The sequence below is a fragment of the Heterocephalus glaber genome, unplaced genomic scaffold (genome assembly GCF_053883595.1).
Source record: "Heterocephalus glaber isolate CG9 unplaced genomic scaffold, H.glaber_assembly_v1.0 deba00001561, whole genome shotgun sequence".
In the NCBI taxonomy this organism is placed as follows: domain Eukaryota; kingdom Metazoa; phylum Chordata; class Mammalia; order Rodentia; family Bathyergidae; genus Heterocephalus; species Heterocephalus glaber.
In genome coordinates, this window is record NW_028258349.1 from 13495819 (window position 1) to 13516138 (window position 20320).

Genomic DNA, 20320 nt, shown 5'->3' on the forward strand with positions numbered 1-20320 from the left:
GTTTTGCACTCTTCTAAATCTGACTGTGTGGGTGGCCACTGTAAGACAATTTTGTAAATTCTTTTGCTTATCTTGCATTAAGCCTATTTCTCTAGTAAGCACTGACTGATAACACCCAGTAATAAAAAAAAAAAAACAGGAAAAAAAGGAATAGAACACAATGTTTTACTCTTGCAGGATAAAATAAGATTAGTATTTATGAAATTTGGGAAATATTCGAATTTTAGAAATTTAACTACATGTTTCTAAATCTACCTTGTGTCTGGGAAGAAATCACAATGGAAAATTTTAAAATAATGTGAATGCAACAAATACATCAAAACATGAAAAGCAAGTAAATAAGTGTATAGAAGGAAATTTATAGCTTTAGCACCCATACTAGAAAAAACTTTTAAGCAAATGACACTTTTGCCTTAAGAAAGTACAAAACACCAAACTAAACCAAAAGCAAGCAAAAGAAGGAAATGACCAAGACTAGAACATAAATAGGAGAAAAATAATAGAGAAAAATGAATGAAAAAATAGATTTTGAAAATATCAATAAAAGCTTCAAAACCAGAACAATTATATATTACATTATAATACTTTAAAATGAACATACAAAAATTTTTCCTAAAACAGAAATTTCATGTTGGTTTTCATTATACAAGCATCTCATTATGATTTGCCCCTTCTTTTTTGTGATTTCCAATATTCTCAGATAAGTAATTTTTATAAAATTATTACAACATAACTTTCATATTGCTTTCACCTTTATTGATACTCATTTTTCCTGTCATTCTATGCAATTTCAGTGTTCATGCTGAATTATATATGTATAACTTTATGATATACTTTTACCATATATTTATATAAGTATTCTATTTATAAGTATTCTATTTTTATATATGTATTCATATAAAGTATTCATATATATATATATAAAATACATTTTGTGGTACTGGGGATTGAAGCCTGGGCATTGCACATGCTAAGCAATCCTTTTACCACTGAGCTCCATTCCCAGACCCTGTATAATATAGAACCTAACCTCAAATAAAAGGTGCTAGATCATTTTCTCAGCCCACTGCTTGCATTGTCAGAGGTTGAGATACCCTAAATAATGTGGGGGTTTTTTTGTACCAGGGATCTAACTTGGGTCCTTGTGCTTGTGCAGCAGGCGGCAAAACCACTGAGCTAAATCCTCAGCCCTGTAATCTTAAAATATATCTGTGAATGAATTTCATGTTACAGAACTTACAGAAGGAGTAATGTTACAGTATTGTCCTATTTTTAATAAATAGGCTAAAATTGCATGTATGGGATCTTTATTTAGCCTTGACCTGAAAGGGAAATGAGTTCTTTGAGATGCTTTCTCTTCAGATTAAGAGAAAGTAGAAAAGTAGAAGAGCTGAGAGTCAAAATGGGAACTGTTGATTGAGGAAACCAGTCAAACTGATTTGAAAATATAAAATGGTACATTCATGATAAGGACAAATTCATAAAATTTAAATGCACATAAAATTAAAATACACATAGCCAATACATTTTTGAAAATTTAACTTACATATACCAACATATTTGCAACCTGAAGATTATACAGGGATAGTAATTGGAGCATTGTTTATAAGAAAAATTATTAATATGTATTTGAAGATTTGTTAAACTAGTGCAGCCACATATACTGAGACCTATTTTGCAATTGTTAAAAATGATACCACTCCGGCTGAGCATTTAGCTCAATGGTTTCACCGCCTGCTGTGCAAGCGCAAGGACCCGAGTTCGATCCCCAGTACCAAAAAAAAGATACCACTCCCTGTGTACTGATTTGGACCCACATATGTATGATGAATAATAAATATGCATATAACATATATATCTGAACTTATACACAGATACATGTGTACCTGTGTGTGTATATATCCATATATATATGGGGGGGCCTTGCCCCCCCCCCCCCCCGGCTAGAACTCTTGAGTGCCTTTTACGGGCATGTCTGGGCCTGCTGCAAGTCTACCCGGCAACAAGGAAGTAGCCCCAGTACCCTCCCCTTGCTCCTTCCCTCTAGCCCTACGGTATATATGCTGTAGCAGCTTCCGCAATAAACGAGACTTGATCAGAAACCTGTCTTGTCTCCATCTCTCGTGTCCCCTGTCCTTTGTCATTCTCACTCCCCCTCTAGGGTCTCCGTTGACTTACCTGCGGGACGGGACATATATGTGGAAAGATTCAAACAAAATTAAATGTTGTTCATTGTATGTGGGATACATGGAAGGAAAGATAACGTCATTAGATTGTTATCTTATGTATGTTTTACATATTCAAATATATAATAATGCTGGTAACTAAAATGTGAGCATCCTCTTGATGAGAACTTTACATTTTCTACTTGCTCAACTTTATTTTGAATCTTAAATATATGTGGACAGCACTTCTAATAGCCTTTCTTTCCAGACTTTGAGCCTTTGGCCACAATTCAGCCATGTGTCATATGCCTAAGGTGCAAAGTAATTTTTTTTTTTTTTGGTACCAGGGATCGAACTTCAGGCCTTGCACTTGCGAGGCAAGTGGTGGCACGACTGAGCTAAATCCCTGCCCCGCAAAGTAATTTTTAGTTGTATACTCATGACCAGGCATTACAAATGAAAAATGTTTCTGAATCTTTGGCCCTTAAATGTGGTGAACCCCACTGATACATAATACAGCATGGTGGAATACAAAAGTTTTCTACATCAATATTTAATTTCTGGCGAGCAATAATGTTAAAGTAAAATGTAAAAAACAAAGATACAGCTTTTTTGTTTTAGTTCAAAAACATGCCATCTGGGTATGATGGTGCGTGCCTATAATTCCAGCCCTCTGGAATGTTGAGATAAGACAATTCCAAGTTTGAGTCCAGCCTGGGCAACTTAGTGAGACTCTGTCTCAAAATTTAAAAATATGTGTGTGTGTGTGTGTGTGTGTGTGTGTAAGGCTGGGAATGTAGCTCAGTGCTAAGGCCCTGGGTTCAATTCCCAGGGCCAAAAAAACCCCACCTGCCCCCCAAAAAAGATAAAAGGATAAACTGGTACATTCATTAGTTGGTAATAAAAAGAAATAAAATATCAAGCTATGAAAAGACATGGAAAAACCTTAAACACATAGAACTTATATGACCTTCTGATTCAGTGGTTTTCAAGACCTCAGCAAGGGATGAATAGGTGAAGCACAGGATTTTTAGGGCAGGAAAACTTTTCTGTGTGATACAGTATTATAATGGTGGATCTATATCCTTATACACTTATCAAAACCCATAACTCACGTGATAAAAAATGAAACAATAAGCACAAGGATCCAAGTTCGATCCCCAATACCCCCCCAAAAACCAAAACAAACAAACAAAAAAATCCCAAAAAATGAAACAATATAAGGTACAGACTATATAATATTTCATCAGTACTGGTACATCAAGAGTAACTAAAATACCACACAAATGCAAATGTTGATAATACAAAAAGCTATGTATGTGCAGCAGTGTGTGAGGATATTGAAATTTGATAACGTTCCTCCTTAATTTTTTGTAAATCTAAAACTGTTCTAAAAATTCATTAATTTATAAAATCCTAGAATAATGAATTATTTGAGGACTGAAAAATAAGGGATTGATTAATAATTCCCAAATATTCTTAATTACTAAATAGTTTGTATTAATTTAAAATTCTGGAAAGTATAAGGTTGTTTTCATTTTTAACTTTCCCAATCCAAAGAAAATTCATATTCAATACATAAAAGAATAAAAGGAAAGAGGGAAGCTTTAAAAATATCACCAAACACATTGTAGTAATTAGTTCAGGCACTGAACAGATGCTAAAATTATTGGGCAAAAATTTAAGGAGACAGGATTTTCCCTAGTCTCAAAGTATCACTCCTATAACTTTATTTTTAGGTCATTTCCAATAGTTAAATATTTTCACCTGAAAAACAGTAACTACTACCTTTATTGTGAAGAAATCTGGAAGTTAGCAACTTGAGCAAATGATTTGAGTTAGCATCAATGAGAAGACCTATTACCATCATGGATCACCTTGTATGGTACACTGAGAAGGGCATATCAACACTTGTCACCTTCTTGCCAAAAATGATACTCTCAATTTAGCAATGAGAGAACATTAGAAAAATGGAAGGATATTTACAAAATAGTATTTCTGAAAAGTGTCAAAATCATGAACTTAAGACTGGAAATTCTGTCACAGATTAGAGAAGCCTAATAAGACATGACAATTCAATGCAATGTGGAATTCTGTTTCAATCAAAAGGGGAAAATAAAACTAATAGGAAAACTGCTGAAATCTGAATAGAATGTGGTTTACTTATTACAATACAAGCCAGGTATGGTGGCCCACGCCTGCAATCCCAGTAAGGCAGAAGGATCACTGTAAGTTTGAGGCCAACCTGGGCTATTTAGTGAGTTCAAGGCCAGCCCAAACTGCACAGCGATATCCTGTCTCAAAAAACCAAAGAAACAAAAACGAAACCAACAAAACCACACACAAAAACCCCCTCAAAACATTCATTACATTGTACCCATGTTAATTTCTTAGTTTGGACAACTACTCTGTTTATGTAAGATGTTCACATTAGGGGGTGTGCAGAAACTCTAATATTTTTTAACAGCACTGCAAAATGCACTCAAATGCCATTCAATCCATGTATTTAGTTGTAAACTTCATTTACTATATTCACTGAGTTTTAAAACCATACCCACAATCAATTTTAGAACATTTTCAATTCTCCCTTTAAAAACTGCATACCTCTTAGCCAGTATCTGCTTCTTCCTTGGCCCTAGGCAACCACTAATCTAGTTTTGGTCATCATAAATTTGCCTGTTCTGGACCGTCACATAAATGGAATTCTACAATTTGCAAGCTTTGCTACTGAATCTTTTCAGGATAATCTTTTGAAGGTTTGTCTTTATTGTGTCATGGGTCATTACTTCATTTTTTATTGCCAAATTACATTTCATTACTGGAATACCATGAAATTTTTATATCTATTTATCAATTATTGGACACTTGTTTGCACTTTTTGGCTACCATGAATAATGAATGTGGCTAAAAACATTTGTGTACAAGCCCTTGTGTGCACACATATTCTTTCATCTCTTGGGAATATGCCTAGGAGTACATTGCTGGGTCACATGATAAAACACTTTAATTTGCAGAATTTACGGCTTGTTTTCCAAATGTCTATGCTTTTTATCTTTGTTTGACATGGGGGGGTGCAGGGGTTGTCCACACCTTTTAAAGTTGCTACAAAGAGTATATGAGGCTCCAAACTCCTTGAGTTTGACTTTTTATTGTCTTAATAACTTGTAGTCAAAGTAGGGTTTGTGAAGTAGTACAGTATTTCATTGTAGTTTTTCCTTTTTTTGATGACTAATGATGCTGAGCATCTTTTCATGTGTTTATAGGCCACTTATGTATTACCTTTGCAGAACTATCTATTCAGATATTCTATTGACCATATTTGACTTAGGCTATTTATCTAATTATTGCATTTGTCTGATGCAGTACTCTTATATATTCCAGATACATTTGCCATATCATATGCACGATTGGCCCGCATTTTTCTTTATTCAGTTCTCTGTCTTTTCACTTTACTAATGCTGTCCTTTGAATAAAGAGTTTTGATGTTATTCATTTTATCTTTTTTTTTTTTTTTTTTGGTTCCGGGGATTGAACTCAGGACCTTGCACTTGCAAGGCAGGCGCGGTGCCACTGAGCTAAATCCCCAAACCTATTTTTTTCTTGGTGCTCTTTGTGCTTTGGTGCCATGCCTAAGAAAGCTTTGTCTAATCTAAGATCATTATGATTTATCCCTGTATTTTCTTCTAAGAGTTTTGTAGTTTTAGCTTTTACACATTGGTCCTTAATCCATTTTGAGTTAGTTTCTTTTCTTTTTTTTTTTTTGGTACTGGGGATCGAACTCACGACCTTGTGCTTGCCAGGCAGGCACTGTGCTGCTGAGCTAAATCTCCAGCCCTTGAATTTGTTTCTTTGTGTGATGCAAAGTACAGATTAATTTTTTTTGTATTATTACAGTATATCTAGGTGATCTAGTACTGTTTATTGAAAAGAATACTCTTTCTTGCATTGAATTATTCAAGTGCCCTTGATGAAAATTGTCAAAATTTAAGGCTTCCTCTTAGACTGTCAATTCTATTTTTTTGGTCTGTCAGTGCGGCTTTTGAAATTCTGCTATAACAAGGGCTAAAATTTCTTTAAAATCAGAAAATAATGAGGTACAGCTTTCTGGCATGTGGTTTGTAATTGTCTCATTGCATTTTCTCTATTTTCCATATATTTTTTGTTATTTTTAAATTCTCAATGAATGGCAGACAGCTATACTTTAAAGATTATGATATTTCAAAATCACTCATTTGGCCTCATATGTTTACTTATTATATTAAACATCATTAGAATATAAAATGTGGCACATAGAATTTCAGAACTATTATACCTTTGTTTGTTTTTTGAGACAGGGTCTCTCTATGAAGTTCAGACTGGCCTTGAACTCACTATGTAGGCTAGGCTGGCCTTGAAATCATGGCAATCCTCCTACCTCAGCCTCCCAAGTGCTGGGATCACAGACGTGCACCACCCCACCCGGCAGAACTATTATATCTTTTGAGTGAATTTGAAATTTTTTTCTCTCTGGTAATATTTTTTAAATTAATGCCACCATTGTCTGATCCAAAATTACTTTGTTTTTTTTGGTATTTTTTGGGCAGGTATAAGTTTTAACATCTTTTAAATTGCAGCCTTTCTGTTTAAGCTTTAAATGTGACACATTTAAACACCTATTCGTGCATTTTTAAATTCACATTTCTGTTTTTGGAGAGTCTCTCCATCTAGTTCGATCTGGCCTGGATCTATGCAGCCCAAGCTGGCCTGGAACTCACTGTGGTCTTTCTGCCTCAGCCTTAAGTGCTAGGATTATAGATTTGCACCACCAAGCCCAGCTTTCAAATTCATGTTTAACCTCCTTTTGCGTCTAAAAATAGTTAATCATTTAAATAAATAGAAATTATTGATAAATATGAATCGTTTTTACTTCCAATATTTTTGAGGTGGTACCAGGGATTGAACCCAGAGGCTCATGCATACTAGGTAAGTACTCTACCACTAAACTACATTTTTTTTTTGACTAAACTACATTCTGAGCTCTTTATTTATTTATTTTTAATTCCAGGCTGGCTTGGAATTTGAGATTCTCCTGCTTCAATATTGTAAGTGTTGAGATTACAGCTATGCACTACTGCGCCCAGCCCAAAAGTTTTTTCCCCCCACATTTTTCTCCTAATGTTGGTTTTCTTTTGTATTTACTTATTCTTTCTAAGTCTGTTTTTTTGCCGCTGTTCCTTTGGAAAATATTTGTTCTTGTTTGATTCTTGGAGTGGTATAGAAATACAACCAGAATTTTGAGTTAAGGAAATCCAAAATTTAGTTGACATGTCTACCATTTTCCACATACATGAGGTTTGTAGAATGCTTTAATTTCAATTCTCCTATCGTAACGTTTGCTATTATGTAGTTCTTTACTTCATTTTTCGATTATTTTTAACCTAGTTGAATTAAACATTATTTTAGTATTTCTTGCAGTTGATAGTAAGGTGTATAGAGGACATACAGTATGAATTGTTGATATATTGTGTGTACAAGTACTTTATTAGGTATATATATTATGACCACTTTCTCTTCATCTATCATTTATCTTTTCCCTCTCTTGATCGTGTCTTTGATGAACGAAAGTTCATTTATTTTTAGGCGCCGGAACTACTGAGCTAAATCCCCGGCCCAAAAGTTCATTTTAATGGAGTCTAATTTATCATTTTTTCTAAGCTTTCTTCTTTGCATTACCATTAAGATAATTTTCCTATGTTTCCAATGTTTATTTTCAAATGTATTCTTTAGCAGATTTAAAGTTCAAACTTTCACATTTCAGTCTTTGATGTACTTCAAATTAATTCATCGTGTTTTATTCGTTGATATATATATATTTATTTATTGAAATTTAAAATTTTTTTGAGACAGTCTTGCTGTGTAGCTCCTCCCTGGCTTATATTTAGAAAACCTATTCCTAAATCAGAATAATAATATTTAAATGGTGTTTCCTCAGATGATTTTTAAATCAAATTTACTCAGTGTATTCTATAAGGGGGCGGATGAAAACCGTAACAGAAGCTCTTCACTCCACAGAACGCAGCGAAAGCTCCGCGGGTTTCAGCCGTTTCCAGCTTTTGAGCATCTGCGCATGTGCACTTCAAACCCGGTCTCTCGGAACTGAAGGCTGAAGGGTGGAGCACCGGCAGTTTTCCCAGACATAGGCGCTGTATTTTTCAGATCGGGAGGACTCCGTTTCCCACAGGAGACTGCGGCCTGGACGGTCTGTCGAGGACTACATTTCCCACAAGCTACCGAGGCGACGTCCACGTCTGAATACGTTTTCAATATCTCTGTCACCCTAAGAAGTGGCCGAGGGTCGCCGCGGAAGAAACTCCTTGGGCCCAGACGCGGCGCCCGCCGGGCTCAGCGCGGCGGTGAGAGCGGGTTGCGGGGGAGTGCGCTGCTGTGGGAGCTGATGGGAGGGTGGTGGCAGCTGTGAGGCCGCGCTCCCTGGGTGTGTGTGGTGTGAGACTGAGCAGTGAGTGGTTGTCCCTGTATGACAGGGACACAGGGTGCGTGTCCTTCACATGTGCGTGCGTTGGTGCGGCGATGTGGTGAGCGTCTCTGTGACCCAGGAGCTCCAGGTCCTCTGCTCTACCTGTGTCTTCTCAGTCACTGTGACTGCTGCAGAGAAGTGGCCTTGGGTGGGGAGTCAGATACTGTGCCCTAGGTGAAAGTTTCCAGTGAGAATAAACAGTTACGAGGGTAGGAGTAGAAATTCCTCTTAAGACAGATATGGCTTCTGTTACAGAAAAGCTTGTTTTAGCGTACTTGTTGAAGCACGTTAAGGAGGACTTTACTGTGGTAACTGTGATAGGCATAGGTCCCACTGCAGTGCGCTTTTGCTGTGAAGGGAAAATAGGCCCAACATAGACCAGTGGGGATTTGTAGCCACGGAACAGCATGGAGGTGGAAGGAAATCACTGGATGGAAAACAGAGAAAACATCGAGAGCAAGAGGGGTTGTGCCTAAACTGACCTAACAGGATTCTTGCTGGACAGGCCAGGGTGATCATACTCACCTATGGGGTGGTGGAGAATGAGGAAACAAATAAGATGGGTGGGTGGATGGGGGGGTGAGCCTTATACAGGTCTGGAGAAAGTTGGAATGTAATTTAAGTTTGGTCAAGCAGAGAATCTTGGTCAATTCCAAGAGTAGGTTTTCTTCCTGGCAGGATTACTTCCTCCTGAGAGTTTTCTGATGTAGGTATACGTTTTTTTTTGTTGCTGTTGTTTTAAAATTTTTGAGTTTTTTGAGACAGAGTCTCATTTTGTAGTTTAGGCTGGCCCTGAACTCACTATGTACCCCAGGCTGGCCTTGAACTCCCTGTGATCCTCCTGCCTCTGCCTCCCAAGTGCTGGGATTACAGGCATGTGCCACCATGCCTGGCTACGTAGGTATATGTTTAAGAAACATAGTGTTCCTGAGCTCTGACCCCAAGACGCTGGAGTGAACACTGATTTTCAGATTCCATCCAAGACAGTTCCTTCTGGCTGTATGTATGAAATTCTGGCTAATGTACCCTTGGAGGGGGAAACAAGTCTTCATTAGTTTGAGGGGATCCTGGGTTATTCCTCTTTAAATTCTATACATTGTAATATTTACCAATACACAAAAGTCAAGATCAAAGCAAAAAAAGAAATACTGATCATCAAATTCTAATTATGGAGAAGTTTCTAAGCAAGTTTTACTTTACTACTATAGCTTTATTCAGTTATTTCATGTATTGACCAAAAAGAGCTAAATTCATAGTGATTTATTTATAATAATCCAAAGCAAAATATAAGCATTTTGAATATTTGGTTGTATAATTTTAATATATTTTTTATTCCTGTGTTATTATCTGTCTTCCTGTCTGTGTTGGCTAATATAGTCCTATATTTTACAGAAAGAAATATATTGGTTAGTCTCACTTTTTTGTTGACCTTGTATCAGAATGTCTTTGTTTTCTTTAAATATTTTTCTCAACTTCACAGTTAATGACTCCTTTCTATTCTAGTACATTTATAGTCTGTCATACTTATAACCAGTAAACTTTGCTAGACTCAGAATGCTGAGCATCCCTTGTCTATCTTCAATATCTTGACTACTTCTTTGAATCTCAAGACAAGAGAGGTTTTTATGTGAATGATGTACCCTCTTTCAGTCTTAAAGATGAGAATGAAATGAGGTTGATATACCACACTAGAGCAGAACCTAATCTTATTCCCAATATTAGGTCTTCATTTTCATCAGCAAAATGATGCAGTGGCCAGAATGTTTCCTGCTGAGTATCTGGTTTTAGTTTGGGTATGAATATGCTTATGCTGTATGGCTTTGTGTAGCTGAGATCCCTAGGAATTTGCAAAGAAATGGGTTGATCCAGAATCCTAATCTTCCCAAACTGTGTGTGTGTTGAGAGGTAGTTGGGAACCTGGAATGAATAAATAATAGTAATACTAGCTCAAGTCCTGGAAGGAACACTTAAAGCACAGCCGGTCTGAAGGTCTTTCTCTTCTCCCAGGTCTAAGTCTCTGGATCTGTGCCTTTTTGGTAGAGGAATGCTGAGAGCTGATTTGTTCTTGAAGGTCTAAAATCATGGCCTGTGTAAGTCAGTGTTTTTTTCCTTATTGGTGTGTGTGTGCATGCGTGTATGTGTGTGTGTGTGTTTGTGTTATTGATAGGCCTCAAGAGTTTTCATTATTTTTTTTCCAAAGTTACCTACAATAGGAGGATCCTCAAGTAATCTATTCCACAGTTCTTGTTCCTCTGGTAAAGTGTGTCCCATATCATCCACCATAAAGTAACTAGTGTTCATAACATTATTATTACTTTTTGGTACTGGGGATTGAACCTGTGGCATTGTGCATGCTAGGCAAACGCTCTACCACTGAGCTAAAACCCCCAGTCTTCATGTCATTATAAAAATTATTCAATATTGTATAAATTTTTTACTATGGTCAGTGATAGAGAATAAAGGAATTAAGTTCTTTGAATGATGCACATTTTCTATGTCAATACTGTTGTTTTGTGAGACAGAGACAGTGATTCCATTTGACTATCCATAAAAAAATCTTTGAAATTTTCCAGAGATTTGATTTTTGGCTAGATTTGAAGGATCTAAATCTTCCTGCATGATTAAGTCCCAAGCTTTGTATGAACTTGCATGTGATTAGGACAGGAATTGGCATGGAAAATCCTGAGAAGTAAATACTATAAAATGTGGGCTGAGAGTGTAGCTCAGTGGTATAGCACCTGCTTTATATATGTAAGGCTCTGGTTTCAATCCTCAGGATAAAAATACCAAAAAAACAAAACAACCCATCAACAATGATGTTAAATGTCAAAATTACGTTTTTGTTTTGTCAAAACAAATGCAAATTCACATGGTAAGATCTGACATAATGAAGTACGTACTGCTTAAAGAAATTCTTAATTTTATGGAAACTTTATTTACTACTTTTGGAAAAAAACTTATAATTAAAATGTTCAGTTCTATTCCAATTAAAACTTCTTCAATAACTAACCCTTATTGAGAATTTTTGAAGCAGATACCAATCAGGCATTATTTATGTGGTAATGATTTAATTTAATAGGAAAACATTATTATTTTATCATAAAGGTCAGGTATCTAAGCGGTATTGCAGAACATGCAGTGAGTTGGTCCATATCAACAGGCTTTAAAAAATATTTGTATACATTCTACTTCAGTCTCCTCCTTTCATATTGTTTCTGTGCCAGTCATGTTCTTTTGCTTCACAGCAATCCTTCATCTCCTCCATTTCCATTTTCCATATCTTTTCCTTAATTTCTCCAGTAACATATGGGTTTGCTGTTTCAGGGATTAATTTTATTCAAGGATGTGGCCATAGACTTCTCTCAGCAGGAATGGGAATATCTTGACCCGTTCCAGAAAACTTTGTACCGGGATGTGATGATGGAGAACTATGGTAACTTGGTCTCAGTGGGTATGTTTATCAGCCTGAAATAATTTACAGTCTTCGCTGTAGGACATATGCCTTTTCCATTACAATTAACAGGTCTGCTGTTCAAGAAACTAGTTAAATTTCTCTTTCTCTTGAAGTGGTTTGTGTTTTGTTGGCTTAGAAAAGGGAACTCCATTAAATCCTTCTTGTTCTCTTTCAGTGATTTTTACACCTTTGTTACTTTGTGTATTTTCCTATTGTTCTCAATAACCAATGGTCTAGTTTAGAATTCTCTGACATTTATTTTAGAACCATTGTAGAAGGATCTACTTTGTTTATTCATTTGTGGACAGAATTTCTGTAGTATTCTATTTTCTGATCCAGTTATAGGATCAGCTTGACACAGGGTCTTAAATTGCAATCATTATCCAAAGAGAGAACCTCTTTGTACAGTGTTGGATTGATTAAGTGGAATTCATTTAAAATAAATGAGAAAGTCCATTTCCTAAGAGAGAGTTCATTTTATTTATGGTCAAAAGTTGTAATCCATGAATATCACATCTAAGATGGAATTAGTATGTTATAGATCTCCCATCTTGTATGCTTTTAGTAAAACAACTACAATACTAGTAACAGATTACATTGGAATCACTATGTACCAGACATTTTTTTCTAGTCATTTACATCCGTATTAATTAATTGAAAATCTTTTCAACACTCTTGTTATTTTCCAATTTTATAAGTGATGATGCTAGAAACCATGAGTTTAAGTGACTTACCAAAGATCATAGCCAGCTAGAAGGTTACAAAGTCAGAAATTGATCCCAGGCTCCAGAGTATGTGTTTTCAACCACATTATGCTCACTTCTTTAGAGTTAGAGGACATATGACTTTATTATTATTATTTTGTTTGTAGGGGTCTCCCTATGTAGTTCAAGCTGGCCTCAAACTCATAATGATTCTCCTGCCTCAGCCTCCTGTGTGCTGGTATTAGAGCATGCAGCACCATGCCCAGTGAACACATGACTTTAAATTGTTTAAAAACACACACACACACACACAGGTTGGGGATTTAACTCAGTGGCACCATGCCTGCCTCACAAGCGCAAGATCCTGTGTTCAATGCTCAGTACAAAATAAATAAATAAATAAATAAATAAATAAATAAATAAAACAAGCATACTGACTCTAACTGATCTTTTATTTCTCTCACTCATCTCGCCATACTCAGTATCATTATGACTTGTCACTTACAATTATAAATTAAATTTTGACTTTTAAAGTTTATTTCTACATCCTATGACCCTTGCTTTTCTTTGTATGAAGGACATTCCATTTCTAAGCCAGATATAATTACCTTATTGGAACAAGGACGAGAACCCTGGATAGTTTCGAGGGAAGAAACAAGAGGAGAGTGTACAGGTAAGGAAGTGGATGCCATTTGTGTAAATAACAGCCCAAGAGGAAGTGATCAACTCATTTGGTAAACACATCCTTGAAGTGTTGGTTGAAACACTCCTTTCTCACTGGAGAAAAGCCATCTAATGTGGCGAGGAGAAAAGAATCATAGGCATGACACAGCCAGTGAACTCCATGTTACTTTATTATTTATTTATTTATTTATTGGTACCAGGGATTGAATTCAGGACTTTGCGCTTGTGAGGCAGGTGGTGGCACCACTGAGCTAAATCCCCGGCCCTACATGTTACTTTAATATCTACTTGTTATTCTTATATTTCCCTCGCAGTTGGCTTAGTGACAGGGACTCTTGCGTGGTGCAGCCCCTTACCTGGATTTTGGATCTGCATGCTTTCTAGATCCTTTTTTCCATGTAGATCCATATATAGGACTCTTCTTTAAAAATACATTCATTTCTCTATATGGCAAATATTTTATTACACTGAGCCTGGCACCATGCTTGGCAACATCAGTCTAGAAATACTGAATAGGACAAATAATGTTCCAGTAATCATGGAGATTAGAAAGACATCTAATCTTTCATAAAGATTAAGAGAGACATCAAATACATGTATACAAATAAATAAATACCAGGTAGTAAATGAAGTGAATTATACTATGAAGGACAGGAAATAAAAACAGGGCATATTTACATAGTGTATAGTGTCCAGGAGCCCTGTACACTAGGGCAATGATACTCATTCTGAGAGATCTGAGGTAAAGGATCAGGTTTTTTGGGTATATGAGGGGGAGCATTTCAAGAAGAATCAATAGCCCCATAAAAGCCCTGAAAGTTGAATGAGGTTTGTGTGTTTGACAACACCTGATAGATCAGACCAGTGTTAATGAGAGTGTCTAATAGGATATGGAGCATATTAGGAGGGATCAGGTTCAGTAAGATTTGCGTCAGTGTAAAGGAATAGGGTTGTTTCTAAAATCTAGGGCCTAGGATTTGGCTCAATGGCACCTGAGCCTGCCTTGCAAGCTCAAGGTCCTGAGTTCCATCACTGGTACCAAAAAAAACCAACCAATCTAATCCATTATCTGATAATGACGTTTATTATTTATTTATTTATTTTTCTCTTGAGACAGGGTCACACTGTGTTGTCCAGGCTAGCCTGGAATTCCTGAACTTAAGCAAATAGCTGGTGCTATAGGCAGGTGTCGCCATACCTAGCACTGATGTAGGCATTTTTTCCTGGGGATTGAGCCCGCAGCCTTATGTATGCTAGGCAAGTGCTCTTACCACTGAATTGCACTCCCAGCCCCAGTGTTGGATTTTTTTTATGATAAACTTTAAAAAAAAGATATAAACTTTTTTTATTAATGTTAAGATATTGAGACATTGCAGAAATTTTTTTTTTTCAGTACCAGGGATCAAACTCAGGACCTTGCACTTGTGAGGCAGGCACGGTGTCACTTAGCTAAATCCCTGGCCCTTGCAGAAATCTTGATTAAGGAATAAGAATTAAGTTATTCACTTTTATGTACTTTTGATACCTTTCCCTTTGTTTTAACAATGTTATAGTTTTTCTCTAATTTGAAGCATTTGTTTGATGCATGTTTAGTTTGTCTCATTCATTTTCGTCTTTTTTCTTCTTATACTTTCCTATAGGACATTTGACGTTGAGCTTTCTTTGGTCATTTTTACCAGATTAGACTTTCTCAACCTTGTGTAAGGAATCACGGTTCTGGATACTATTTCTAAATGTGCAATTTTAGAGTGCCTTCTGTTGTCTTCTTATGTGTTCAAATTATGGTTCGGGCACTAATAGACATATATAGGAGGACAATTTTGTACAGTATTGTAATTAAAATGGTATTAACATGATTTAAATTGTTACAAATTAAGATGGCAATGGTAGTCTCAAGGAAAACCATTAAAAAAAATAACAAAAACATATGCTATACAGGAAGCAACAAGGAGTGGGCACAGTGGAGCACACTGTAAGCCTAGCTAATCTGGAAACTGAAGCAGGAGAATCACAATTCTGAGGACAACCTGGGCAACTTAGAGAGACCCAGACTCATAAAATGAAATGACATGACATGACATGAAATAAAATTGGCTGGGAATATAACTCAGTGGCAGAGTGCCTCTTGGGTTCAGTCCCCAATACCATAAAGTATAGGATGCTGAGGCAAGGTGTGGTGGTCCACACCTGTAATCCCAGCACTCGGGAGGCTGAGGCAAGAGGATCACTGGGAGTTCAAGGCCAGCCTGGGCTACATAGTGAACTCGAGACCAGCCTGAACTACATAGTGAGACCCTGTCTCAAAAAACCAAAAAATAAAATTAAGGAAAAATAGGATGCTAGAAGAGGTACTATATGAAAAACATAGAGTACTGAAGTGATTTTACTAATATCCAATAAAATAGATCTTAAAGCGAAAGGTTAAAAACATTTTGTGATGCAAACCCTAGCCAGATGAGAGCTAGAATGGCTTTCCTAATAATGGAAAAATTAGATTTTTGGACAAAAATTTTTACTATAGAGAAAGATATTTTATAATGAAAGACATCCCATGTACATGGATCTTCTGATCTCACTTCATGTTGTCAGGATGACAGTACCTTCTAAATTGATTTTTTTTTTGGTACTGGGGATTGAACTCGGGACCTTGCGGTTGTGAGGCAGGCGGCAGAACCACTGAGCTAAATCTCTGGCCCTTCTAAATTGAATTACATGGGCCAGGTGTGGTAATCTCAGCACTTGGGAGACTGATGCAGGAAGATCACTGAAAGTTCGAGGCCCGCCTGAACTACACGGAGAGACCCTGTCAAAAAAAAAAAAATTGATGTACAGCAATCCTGCAACCTGGCCTTATGTTAGAAATTGACATGTTGGGCTGGTGATTTAGCTCAGAGGTGCTGCACCTGCCTGGCAGGCGCAAGATCCTGAGTTTGATCCCCAGTACCAAAAAAAAAAAAAGAAGAAATTGAATAGATCCTAAAATGTATATGGAAATTCCTAAAGGCCCAGAATTGCCAAAACATTAAAAATTTTATAAACAAAGAAAGCTAATATTTTTTTCCTCTATGGAGGGGTAATAACCTTTGGACTGAGGGACAACCCAACTCTTTTCATTACTTTTAAAATTTTAAGATGGGCTCTTCCTAAGTTTCCAAGATGGGACTTGAGCTTGAGATCCTTCTGCCTCAGCCTCCTTCATTGCTGGAATTACAGGCATGTGCCACCATGCCTGGCTGATAACTATGTGGTGTGATTAAAATATATGTTGACTGTTTGAAGTTTTAAAATTTTATTACAGTAACACATCGCTATTAATTACTGTCAGAATAACCTCCTTCACTCCAAACACACTTGCCATCCTTTCCACTCTCTGAAGCAGTTTTGAAAATCCTTTCATGAGTGGGTTTTTTGTTGTGGTTGTTGTTGTTTCTTTGTTGTTGCTGTTTGTTTGTTGAGACAAAGTCTTGTTCTCCAGCCCAGGGTGGCTTTGAACCCACTATGTAGCCCAGGCTGGCCTTGAACTTGTGGTGATCTTCCTGTCTCATCCTCCTAAGTGCTGGGATTATAGGCATGTGTCAACATACCCAAATGTGAATGTCTTTAATTGTTCTGTCATGGCTGCCTCAATGTACTGATTAAGTTGTCCAGGTTGGCCTCAAACTTGGAATCCTCAGCCTCCCAAGTAGCTGGGATTATAAGAGACGTCACACCTGGCAGTGATTAATATATGTTACATATGTGGACTGTAGAACAGTCTATGCCTGTTTCCTTTTTATTGCCTTTTGTGCAACAGTTGTCATTTTTTCCTACTGGTATGAATCCCATTAATATATTATTGTTGCTTTTGCTGTTCAGCTCTCTCCAAGTCCTTGGAAACCTTTGTCTATATTATAGCATGGCCTTTCTAGATGGTGTTGTAGTGGATTTTTCTTACATTAACACAGCTGAGCTGGAACATTTTTCCATATTTCCTTTTCTGTGTAGTTCCCTAGCCAGCCAGTGAAATTTTGGATAAGATTGGCAAGGTAAAAATGAAGCAGAAACTATATTCTTATGCTTGGGACATCAATACAGGCCAGTACATTGTATTGCAGCACATGCATGTTGTCACTCAGCACCTGGTCAATGCATGGTGAGCAGCTGAACCCAGTTCTCCTATTCCTGTTACATCTTCCTACTTCACTTTCTTTCTTTTTTTTTTTTTTGGTACCGGGGATCGAACTCTGGACCTTGCTCTTGTGAGGCAGGTGCTGGAACCACTGAGCTAAATCCCTGGCCCCCTACTTCAGCTTCTGTAACTCTTTGAATAGCTACATCTGTAGTTTGAGGGAAAAAAAAGTGGATACCACTTTTTCTTGCACACTGTCCCTATCATCAACATTGGAGACTTGAGGACACATCAGTGTACTCTCGACAGTTCTTATCAGTACAGGTTCCAGGCTAATTTCCTGGATTCCAATCTAAGAGTCTTTTTGTCCTTAACTTCTTTTTTTTCTTTTTTTCTTTTGGTACTGGGGGTCCTTGTGCTTGTGAGGCAAGCAGTGGAACCGCTGAGCTAAATCCCTGGCCCCTTAACTTCTTTTATTGTGTGTGGGGTGGAACACCGGGGATCAAACGCATGACCTTGCACTTGTGAGGCAGGCACAGTGCCACTGAGCTAAATCCCAGGCCCCTGTCCTTAAGTTCTTATTTAATAGCCAATGTTGTTGCCCAGCTCCTGCCGCTCCTAACTCGTAGCTCCTGACTGAGAAACAGCAACCTTAGATAGACTATTTAACAAACTCCGACAATATTCTCTTATTAACTAGCTTCCTGAGTAAATCCCTTATTATGTTTATCTGGGGTTGTTTTGTTTAGTTTTTGAGACAAGGTCTCGCTATGAGATTCAGGCTGGCCTTAAACTCACTGTGTAGCCCAGACTGGCCCTGAACATGAGGTGATTCTCCTGCTTCAGCCTACAGAGTGCTGGGATTACAGGCGTGCCCCACCATGCCTGGCTTAACTGCCTTTTAAAGAAATTGTTAAATGGTAAATGTTTTGCCAGGTGGGATTCTTGGTTGAAAGCTTTTTTCTTTTAGCCCTTTGACTATGTCAGCCTATTACCTTCTGACCTCCAAACTTTCTAATGACAAATCTACGATAATCATATGGGGAATTCTTGTGTATGAGGAGTTGCTCTTCCTTAGCTGCGTTCAAGATTGTTTTTGTTTTCAGTGTTGAGATTGAACCCAGGGCCTTGCATTAATAGGCAAGCCCTCTGCCATTAAGCCACATCCCCAACCCCTCAAGAGTTACAGCATTTTCAAGTATCAGTGTCTGAGTTCATCCTACTTGGAATTCATTAAATTTGGGGGGTGTTTACATTCATTTCTTTTATCAAATTTTTTAAGATTTTGGCCTTTATATTTCTTCTAATAATTTCTTTTCACATTTCTTTCTCTTTTTTTTCTGGAATTTCTGCAGTGTATATATTCGTCTGCTTGATGGTGACCCACAGGTCCCTTAGGCTGTATCTTTTAAATTTCTGTTCTTTATATGTAATAATTTCAGTTGTACTGTTTTCAAGTCTATTGATTCTTCCTCCTGCCTGCTTAAATTTGCCTTTGAATCCTGCTAATAAACATTTCAGTTGCTGTATTTCTTAAGCTCCTTCCAGAACTTCTTTTTTGTCATTTAAGTTTTCTCTTTCTTTATTCATAATTCCAGCTTGTTCACACATCATTTTCTTGACTTTTTACACATCTTCCTTTAGTTCTCTCTCTCTCTTTTTTTTTTTTTTTTTTTGGTACTGGGGATCGAACTCGGGTCCTTGTGCTTGCGCAGCAGGTGGGAAAACCACTGAGCTAAATCCCTGGCCCTCTTTAGTTCTCTTTTTCTTTTTTTTTTTTTTGGTACTGGGGATCAAACTCAGGATCTTTTGTTTACCAGGCAGGCGTGGTGCCACTGAGCTACATCACTGGCCCTTCCTTTAGTTCTTTGAGCATTTTTAAGACAGTTGTGGATTGGGAATGTAGCTCACTGATGGAGTGCTTGTTTAACATGCAACCAAGCCCTAGGTTCAACCCTCAATACCACAAAGAAGAAAAAAAAAGTGGCTTTGAAGACTTGTTTCTAGCAAGACCACCATATGGTATTCATCAGGGAACATTTCTATTGTTTATTTTCACTTTACGTAGCCCAAACTGTTCCTGTTTTTTTTTTTTATATACTTTCTGATTTTTATTGTTGAAAACTGGATATTTGGGTCTAATATTGTACAACCTGGAAATTATATTCTCCCCTTCCCTCAATATATGATGATTTTGTTGTTGCTGCTGTTTGTTGTAGGGTCTCTATGGCAAGGATTACTCTGAGTTGTGAGTTTAGCATCTTTTCAGTTCTTTTTTTTTTCAAGTAGTCTCAGGTAACTTTAATAAAAGTGTCAGTAGTCCTTTCCACCACAGTGGTGTACACATGGCTGATCTCAAACACAGGATCACAGCTGCTAAGAGACCAGCCATCACTGAGGGTTAGGCTAGGCTGCTGCCAGGAATTGGAGCTTGCTGCTCTCAGGTCCCGAGGCAAGAAAGCATTGCTTCTTGCGTTGGAGTCTGGCCACCAGCCTTGTGGACAGTCACACTGGGCTCTGGGCCTTTACCTGCTTTGCAGAGGGAAGGCCAAGTCCTCCCCACTCCTGGAGAACACTATTTTTTCCAGCCTCACGTCCATGCTTTGCCAACCCACATGCTTTCGAGGCATGAGATGGCTTAATGGAGGCAGCCTTTTCAGGTCTTGTTGAAGCCTGCACATAAACTGCCTC

The 20320-nt window shown here is 37.4% G+C and overlaps 1 protein-coding gene across 1 annotated transcript in view; it reads left to right on the plus strand.

Annotated features, from left to right (window-relative positions):
- The first annotated feature begins 8158 nt into the window (after positions 1 to 8158).
- Positions 8159 to 20320, plus strand: part of LOC110343861 (uncharacterized) — a 63121-nt gene continuing 50959 nt past the window's right edge. Inside the window, exons 1-3 of the mRNA XM_087190852.1 lie at positions 8159 to 8557; positions 10687 to 12130; positions 13415 to 13510. Of these exons, the coding sequence (XP_087046978.1) occupies positions 11986 to 12130; positions 13415 to 13510 (241 nt within the window). The 5' untranslated portion in view covers positions 8159 to 8557; positions 10687 to 11985. The remainder of the gene's footprint in view (positions 8558 to 10686; positions 12131 to 13414; positions 13511 to 20320) is intronic.